The sequence below is a fragment of the Lontra canadensis genome, unplaced genomic scaffold, assembly GCF_010015895.1.
Source record: "Lontra canadensis isolate GAN:19392208 unplaced genomic scaffold, GSC_riverotter_1.0 scaffold7, whole genome shotgun sequence".
In the NCBI taxonomy this organism is placed as follows: Eukaryota; Metazoa; Chordata; class Mammalia; order Carnivora; family Mustelidae; genus Lontra; species Lontra canadensis.
The window spans coordinates 22,625,463-22,634,834 of record NW_022631001.1 but is presented as its reverse complement, the minus strand read 5'-3'; the positions used below and the strand labels follow the sequence as shown (position 1 = coordinate 22,634,834).

The 9,372-nt window shown below is 40.6% G+C and overlaps 1 protein-coding gene across 14 annotated transcripts in view; it reads left to right on the top strand.

Moving 5' to 3' along the window:
• The first annotated feature begins 329 nt into the window (after positions 1-329).
• Positions 330-9,372, top strand: part of EMSY (EMSY transcriptional repressor, BRCA2 interacting) — an 89,818-nt gene continuing 80,775 nt past the window's right edge. For 7 of the 14 annotated variants that reach the window (XM_032853020.1, XM_032853016.1, XM_032853023.1 and 4 more), the window contains exons 1-4: positions 331-446; positions 2,160-2,268; positions 7,686-7,785; positions 9,283-9,357. In XM_032853020.1, the coding sequence (XP_032708911.1) occupies positions 2,199-2,268; positions 7,686-7,785; positions 9,283-9,357 (245 nt within the window). In that variant the 5' untranslated portion in view covers positions 331-446; positions 2,160-2,198. Of the gene's footprint in view, positions 447-2,159; positions 2,269-7,685; positions 7,786-9,282; positions 9,358-9,372 lie in introns of all 14 variants that reach the window. The other 7 variants (XM_032853011.1, XM_032853010.1, XM_032853019.1 and 4 more) reach the window with 2 other exon arrangements.

The window sequence follows — 9,372 nt, the reverse complement described above, 5'->3', positions numbered from 1 at the left end:
ACGCCACACGTAGCAAAGAACGCAGTTGATTGGTTGGGAGACAGCAGGCGGAGGAGAGGCGCGCGAAGCCCGAGAGGAGGGTATGGAGGAGAAGCCAAGGAAACTACAATCCCGGCCTTCCTTGCGCCTACGACAGCATACAGAGAGCGAAAGAGAAGGGAGCTTGGTTTCGGACCACAATTCCCAGAACCTCCCGCGATGTCTCCTCTTTCCTTTCAAAACGCGGAGGAAAAGAGGGACTGGGAGAACGGAGGCCTTCTGGAGTCTGTTCTCCGAAAGGCGGGAAAGGCGAACTACACCTCCCGACTGGCAGCGCGCGGCTGCGCTTGCGCCCTGATGCCTGTCGCCATCTTGCCCCTTCTGAGGCACCGCAAACAAACCCAATTCCTGGTGTTCCCTAGTCTTGGCGGAGGAGCCTTTTAGATGAGCCCCGAAAGGCCGGGCAGGTGGGTGACTCTCAGATAGGGTGCTGGGAAGAGCTGGCAGGTTAGCCAGGCTGGAGGAGCCCCGGGCCAGCCATTTGGTCCCCGGCTTGGGGCGCCCAGCCCCATCCTCCGTTGTCTCCTAACGGGATCGTGGGGCTCCCCGAGGTGGGCTGAGGGGGACTTTGGCAGGCCTGGTGCTGGGATCCTCGGGGTCCAACTCTGGGAGCCTCCCGGTGAGTCTCGGTCGTCCGTCTGGCTGTCCGCGCGCCTACTCTCTCCGTTGTCCTCTCCGCTGAGGGAGCGAACGAGGTGCTGATGCCGGCCGGGGCCCCTGACACCGGCTACTGGTCCTGAAGGGTTTGGGTAGTGGGATTGACATTGGGGTTGGCGCTGAGCGGCACCGGTGAGGAGGGTGGGCGGGCTGCTCTTGTTGTGGTGCTGCGAGAGAGTGCGTGTTTGGGGAGGGGGCGGGGCGGGCTCGCCTCCTTGACACTTGAGTGGGGGAAGGATTACTCGAGATCCCGGCTCCGGAGCGGGCTCCCGCTACTGCTGCCCAGATTTCCAGTGCGCTGCGGCCCCGCGGTGGGGTGCGCTGGCGGGGACGCGTCGGGATGCCGTGACGTGGTGCTTGATTCGGGCGGTCGCCGGCCGCCTCCAAGATCCTGTCGGGGGGCGGGGACTGGCCTGTGGAGGGAGCGGATTCCTTTGGCTCTGCCCCTTCTTCCTCCTCCCCACCCCTTTTCTTTATGTCATCCTCCCGGCTGGGGCGCGCAGTCCGGTTCTCCTTGCTCTGGCTTGGTTTGTAGCTGAAAGGACTATGGGAAGTCGGAGGAGGGGGGGATCAACTCCGGGCGCAGAGCTGGAGTTAGGAGTCCCAGTGCCTGGAACGGGATGTAGCAGTTATTACGGTTCGGTGCCTGACTCCTCGACTAGACATTGAGCTGGCTCATTCACTCACTCACTCACTTACTCATTCATTTTACCCACTCTTCTCTATCTTCATTCATCTACTCAAATATTTACACTGGGTCTACCGTGTGCTAAGCAGGTATTGTGCAAGCGCCCAGCGCTGTTGTCTTTTTATCTTCTAGACCAGGCAATTCCCAGTATGAAATAAGTTCCTGACATCTAAACTTTTGGTAAATGATTCTTTAATGACTACAGAGTGTAAATTCATCGCTCATTGTTAAGACTTGAGAAGAAAGTTTTTAGTTAAGTTCCATTAGCCCATGTAACGTGCTAGGAGGTATATGTTTTTATCTCTTGTAACTCGCAAGTGAGAAACCAGACACAAATCAGGTAACTTGGGCAAGGTTACACGGGTAGTAGCACCTATTTATTAAACAACGGGCCAGCCACTATCATAAGAACTTAACATATTGTTCTCTAATCCTTAAACAGATTGGATGATAGTACTTCTGTTTTACAGATGTGCAAAACTTTTGTTCAGATAGTCCACTTTACCAGGATCACTCAGCCAGTGAGTTGAAAGCTGGAACTAGAAACTAGAGATGTCTGACCCTAAAGCCTGTGCTCTTTCCACTGCCCTATGCTGGAATAATAAGCTGCAGAATGGTTGTTTAGTTCTTCATTTATCAGAAGTTGAAAAGTGTGGTGGTGAAATAGGATTGTGAGATGTTCTTACTGGTTTTACTTCTTAGTGTGTGGATCTCCAGGTAAGTGGCCTTTGAATGTACTTCGGTAATTTGATTTTTGTTTCATTTGTTTTGGTAGGGAAGACAAGCTCTTTGGGGCTACCAAAAAGAAGCAGCAATGCCTGTTGTGTGGCCAACCCTTTTGGATCTCAGCAGGGATGAATGCAAAAGGATTCTTAGAAAATTGGGTACGATTTTTGTTTTTGATGTTTATACCTTTCTATGATACTTTCCCCTTTCTGTCTTTGTCATGGCTGTTTGCCTGGATGTCATCTCATGCTGCATTAGAAATTCTTTAGAGGTGCACTTTTCATCTTGTCATTGTTATTTCCCCACTGCCTAGCATAGTGCTTTTTTTACTTAGTAGATGCATGGACCGTAATAATAAAAATAGTAGCTCAGAGTTCTTGAGGGGTGCTGGGCTATTCGGAGTTCTTTACATTCAATATCTTATTTAATCCTCACTCAAATGGGAAAGGTGGGTATTTGTGTATGTGTGTGTTTCCATATTACAGATGACAAAACTGAAGTTTAGAATTCAACGTGATGCTGATAATATAAGTCAGGGAGTCAGGACTGTAACCCGGGGAATATGATTCCAGTCTTACTTTAGCATTATTTTAATCTTCATGAATGTATGTGTGAATTATAAACTGTTTCTGAATTCTAAGTAAATGTTAACTATGCTGACTTTCCTAAATTATGTTTACAGTCAGTAATAAAACACGCTTTATGTTTATAATTCATTATTTTGAGCTGCTTTTCCTTGAGAGGAGCCTTTCTCAACTAGCATTTAGGGAGAGAATTAAGCACTAATGCCAAGCCTAATCCATTGTATGTAACATTGTATGAACTAACTTCTTTTTATGCATTTAGAATGGTAATAGTTTTGTACTATTCTTGAGAAAATTGAGAAAGTTACTCAAATCATTTTTTATATTCTGTGGCTCAAAGATCCTTGTTTGAGAACGAATGCCTTAGACTATAAGGTCCAAGAATGACCTTGTGTCTTCTTTACCACTATAGTCTCAGGCTAGCACATAGTGAGTGCTCAGTAAATGAAAAAATAATTTGAAAAAGAACATTAAATGTTTTGGAAGTGGATATGAATTATTTGTTTATAATTTTAAAGGGGAAAGTGTGAGCCTTGAATTCAGAGGGACCTGGGGTCTTGGTCTTGTCACTAATGACCCACAGGATCAAGGACAGTTTATTTAATCTCCTTAAATGTGTTGACACTTTTGTAAAAAAAAGCATAATATCTGCCTCATAAGTTTGTTATGTGGATTCATTGTATATAAAAGGGTCCTACCATAGTGCTTGACATCTGAGGGTATAGTGTTTTAGAGCAGTTGCTTTCAGACATTATTTGCAGGAGAATCTTCAGAGGAAATCTTTGTTGGGAATTCTTTTGTATAAATCTGGATCATAGCTGCCCTGGTGCTGTCTGCTAGTAACATTATCTTTTTTATTTCCCATCAGGCCACTGGGAGGATTTCTCTTATTTTAAACTATTTCTTAGCATTGTATTTTAGCATGTTTAGAGAGGTTTTTTGGGCAATCATCCATTATCATTTTTTTTCTTTAACCTTATATCCAAACTTTTAGTACTAATTCGAGGATGATTTTCTACACACTTGCATGCAATTGCTATAGCTTGCTATCTACCGTTTATAGAGTTGGACTGCTATTTAATACATAGCTAAAATAATTGCAGATGAACAGATCCCAACTACAGTAGATTGGATTAGAGTTTCTGGGCTTTTGGGGCCTTGAGTCAAGAGATTATGTTTAAATATAAAAATGGTAACCTTTAAGTCTAAATTTATCCTTAACTTTAGCCAGGGCTGTGTGGGTAATATTGCGGGAGAGCTGTTTCTATACAAAAGAAAACAGCCTTCTTACAGGGTAATGTCATCGTCAATGACCCTTCCCTTTGGGAGGTGAGTCTTGATAGTGATTTGCAGAAAGACTTCCTCCCCACCCGTTGGCTCATTATCATAACAATGAAACTTTTGAATTGCCTTCAAACACTAGCTCTCGGTCCAAAGTTTAGAGAAAGTACTGTATTTAAGAATTAACTTAAAATATTGTAACAATTAAGTTTGCTCTTTTAAAAGTAGTTATAAATCATTTAACATAAAATGCTAAACATTTAAATTTTACTTAGATAAAAAACACTGAGATCGAGAATTTTTTTTTTAAGATTTTATTTGTTTATTTGACAAAGAGATACAGGGAGAGAGGGAACACAGCAGGGGAAGTGGGAGAGGGAGAAGCAGGCCCCCTGCTGAGTGGGGAGCCCGTTTGGGGCTCGATCCCACATGACCTGAGCCGAAGGCAGATGCTTAATAACTGAGCCACCAGGCGCCCCAAGAATTTTTTTAATTCTATACTGAACATGCCAGTGATAGATAAATGCTTCCCTCTTTCTATCCTGCCTTTCCCATGCCTTATTTTAAAAAAACCATTCCTCAGTTATAACACCAACATGGGGCTTCATGGATTGTAGTATAATTGAATGGCTGATTTGTTTAAATGGAACGTTGAGTACTTTATAGAGTGATTTGGCAAATCTTTTTGTTTTCCATGGTGTTTGCATGTATCTCTTATATTTATGTGCCATTAGAGTTAATACTACAATAGAATGGCACCAAAATGATGAGAAATTCAATTAAGTTTGATATTTGTCAGGATCTGAGGATACCCATCAAAATGGAAATCCTATGTCAAGGAAGTTGGGAAGTCAGTAAAAGTTCTTTACAATGAGTGAATTTCTGGAGAATGGAGGAAGTGCCTCAGATTGTGTGACTATAACTGTGGTCTGAGTTCTGGTTTAGTGTGAGGTTACCACTTCTTAACTTTTGTCCATGACTTTTTAGTTAGACTTGGAACGAGACTTGAAATGTCAAAAACCTTTGCTGCATTTCTTTGATTAATTTCACTCTTTTTGAAGTAGTATCTTGATCACCATAAATTGCATAGGCCAAAAGTGAACTTCTTTTTCTTTTTCTCATACCATTTCCTCTCTCTGACCTCTCCATTTCTTTTTATGGTATTGCCCTTCACCTAAATATCTTGCAGACTACAAAATCTGTTTCCTTTCCTTCTGCTATTCCTTCCACATTCAATCAACTACTGGGTCCTATCCAATAAAAGCTTTTTAGCCTGGAACTAGAGGCTTAGTCTGGCCCCAAACTACTTTTCCATTTTTGTCCTTCTTTATTCCTATGTACAGGTCTCTTCTTTGATTTTAATTACCTTGAGGATAGGACTTTGTTTTATTCATGTAGATATTCTCCATGGTACATTGTAGTAGTAGTAAGGTGCAGTTAAATTTGGTTTGAGTTAGTGACTATCCAAATACAGGCATGTTTTTACTTATACTAAAGTAGAACTCCAAAAATATTCACTGACTGTTCCTGGAAGTTTGATGTCTGTATGAGACATTATTTGCTCTTTTAATGTATTCCTTCTGCATATTTGGATTTTTTTTCTAATTGCTTAGAGCACATTTCTCTTTCTGATGAAAGCTTATGTTTCTAGACTGGGTGATGTGTTTCTTCTCTTTGCTTTTACCACTGTATTATAAACTGTATCATCATTGTCTGATGACTTGTTTCACTGTAGCTTTATTCTAGAGTTAACTCCTTGAAGGCAGGATTTAGCATACTATCTGGTATATATAAAGGGACTCAGTACTGATCTGTTGAGTAAAATATTCCATAAATGAGGTGTAAACTTTTAGTATAGTGATTTCTTAGTTGGTTATTCCCCGTGTCTTTCTGAACTTTACTTTGGGTCCTGATAAAAGCTGAAATAAATGTTTCTTGGTACTAAGTATTTCCTTCACTATTCTAAGAGCAGGAAAGCTTTGTTCTTCAGAGATACCCCATGAAACATCTACATAGTATTCAGCATAGATTGAATATGCAAAATGTTTACACATGGGGTAATTCAGTTGGATCAGACATTTCTTTCCAGCAGGGAGGAGGAGCAGGGGGAGAGGGATAAGCAAGACTCCCTATTGCTCAGGGAACCTGATGTGGGGCCTCAATCCCAGGAACCTGGGATCACAGCCTGAGCTAAAGGCAGACACCCAACTGACTGAGCCACCCAGACACCCCATGGATTGACATTTCTATTTAATATAGTCAGCTCACTCTTTTTTGGCTCTCAGAACTGTGAATAACATGAACTAAACAAGGCTACTTGTTTATTATTGGTGCAGTACCTAGGATGCACATATGTATACCTTCATTATTTGTGCGTCAGGCCTTGGGAAATACCAAATACTAGTAGCAGCTTGAATTGACTAAGAAGATAATTTGTAGTTTGGACACTTATTTCCATCATTCTAGTTTGCTTAGATTTACCTGTCTCATAGTGTTAGTGGCATAAAATGACTATTTTATTATTTCTTTTGATTCTGTGGTTGCTGGTTTTGCCCAAGCTCTCTCATGTGGCGTATTCAGCTGGTATGTTAGCTGGTTTGCTGGGCTTAGCTCAGATGGCTGGGCCTCTCTCCATGTGGCCTTTATCCTGGTCTTCTTCGCAGCTTGGTTATCTCAAGAGAGATCTCGAGAGAGAGAGAGAGAGAGCGAGGCCCTGCAGGCAAATGTTAGTGAGCTTCATACATAATGTTTGCATTATGTATGCTGATGTTCCACTGTCCAGGGCAAGTCACATGCCAAGCTCAGAGTCAGTGTGGGAAGGGAGTATTCAAAAGTAGTATAGTTCCCAAGGAGTGTGCTGGGAGATAGGCGTGGTTCATTGGAAGCCAGTGAGGACTTTTTGCTTTTATATTTTAACCAGTACTGGAGACTGGCAGTTTCATTTCATAATGGTTGTTGCTGTGGAAAGATAGTGAAATGAAACTATCTGGCATTAGGGTTCAGTATATTATATGCTGGTTGCTATAAGAGCAACTCATGTTTCCTAACCGGTCTTAGTCATTTCAATGGAAGATGCAGAGGATCTTAGATCTGGAAGATACCTTCAATGTCTCTTCTAGATAAAGCAGTTGAAGTTCAAGAGTGAGAAAGAATTTGCCCAAGGTCACACAACTAGTAAGTGGGAGTGCTGGAGCCAGAATCTGGTCATTTGACTCTTGTTCTAGGAGTTTTCTACTGTGCAGTACTCATGGTATTCTCAACCCCAGGAGGGAGGTAGAATGTAGTTTGAATTCTAGGCAGGACTAAGAAATTATTTCAAGGATTGGTCATTGTAGGTAACCTGTCAGTAAAGCTAAACATTTCTCTTATCAGCCTTGTATCACTTTTGCCTGTTCCCAATTGTTGGTAGCATCAGAATTACATGTTCTTCAGTGATAATGTGTGAGATAAAATACTTACATTTAGATTTTTCTACCTAAACATTTTGTACACATGACTTCTGTGACACAATAAAAAAAAGATATACAATTATAAAAACCACATTTTAATCAGTGATCTTAGATAACATTTTTGAGAGGAACTTTAAAAATTTTGTGTGTTGATTTTTTTTTATTGATTTCTAGTTTTTTTTGCCCTGAAGTTTCACTATATGTAGCCACAGTATTAAAATATTGAAGGCCTATCTTGATAAAATAATTTTCTTCTTCTAGAATTGGAGGCATATGCTGGAGTTATCAGTGCACTTCGGGCACAGGGGGATCTCACCAAGGAAAAGAAAGATCTTCTTGGAGAACTCTCAAAAGTTCTTAGGTAAATTATCATAAAAGTTTCTGAGATGTGACTCTAGAAATTTCATTTTGAGGAGTTTTAATACTTTTCATTCTCAAGTTGAAGACAGAGTTGTTCAGGTTGTTGGTACTTAGTTCATCCTAGTTGTGTGCTTTTTACAGAAAGTTATGTAATTTATCATTTATTCTGTAACCAGAAAGAGTTTAAGGCAGGTTATTTTAGGTTTTGGTCACCTGGGAAGGGGAGGTATTTTTGACATGGGTGAAGGGAAGAAGACCTGGTAGCAACAAGATCTGAAGACTTGGAGTGGCCCAGTGTCATTTGTTGGGAGGGAAGAAGGACATACTAGGAAGCTAGTATCTTAATTTATAGAAATGGGTGGTTTTGATATAGTCATAGCCCTGCAGATAGTTTATACCCCCATTTTCCGGCTAGAGTGGCACTTGAATCCATTAAAAAATTCTAGTGAGTGGAATTCTTTGATACCTGTCTTGATCCATTCTGACATCTTGAGCTTTCTCCAAAAATACTGTTTTAACTGAAGTTTCCTTTCTACATTTAAAACCATTTTGTCCTGTTCTTTTTTTAAATGAAAATAGAGAAGTCTTTTCCTATCTATGGTTGATATAGATATTGATATTATAAGATATAGGGATATTATTAAGTCAAATCCTTAATCTTATTGTCTTCATATTTAATAGTTTATATATTTTTTGTTTGTTCTTTGTGGTTCCCCATAAATCTGCTTTCCAGCCCCTTACCTATTTTATATTTTAGTCCGTGATACAGATTTTGCTTAAGCAGTAAAGATTACAATTTGAAGAGTGGTTATTCATTTTACTGAATATTTACTAATGGAATGGGTGTAGCCTTTTTCACTTGTTTAGTATTAACTTTACGGTATTTAGTCAGGATCAATATCTGCACATTTTGACTGGAATGGTAACAGTGTAATGTAGAAGACATACAGCTGAAGTGTTGAGTAGGGGAGTAATGTCTTGGTGTCAAATTTCATAGCATATACCCACAGGAAACAGATTATCTTGCCACTTGTTTCTTTATTATATTCACTGAACATAAAATTATAGATTCTTAAGCTTTAGAAAGAACTTTAGAAGACTTGCTTCTAAGTGCCAAAATCTTCTCAGTAACCACAATTACGGGTCATTCAGTGGCTGTTTGCATATTTAGATAACAGGAACCTCTGCTAATCTTGAACATGGTCTGACATTTCTGCTGCGTTTTGGAAGTAATGACTTGCTACCAAGCTGATTTGTCTTCCTGTGATTTCTAATTTGCAACTAATTCTTTCTGCAGTTACACAGAATCACTTTGAACCCTTTCCTATGATTTTAATTAAAGCATCTGAACATATATATTAGGCCCCGTCTATATCTTTTCACAAATCAATCTTGTCTCCCCTCTTCCCCAAACAAAATGTTGACTTAAACATTAATAAAAATATAGAAAAGAGCTGCCTGCTTGGCAGAGTTCTATAATGGCTATTTTTTTTCATAGCATCTCAACAGAGCGCCACCGTGCTGAAGTTCGGAGAGCAGTAAACGATGAACGGTTAACAACAATTGCACATAAGTAAGCCATTAGTCA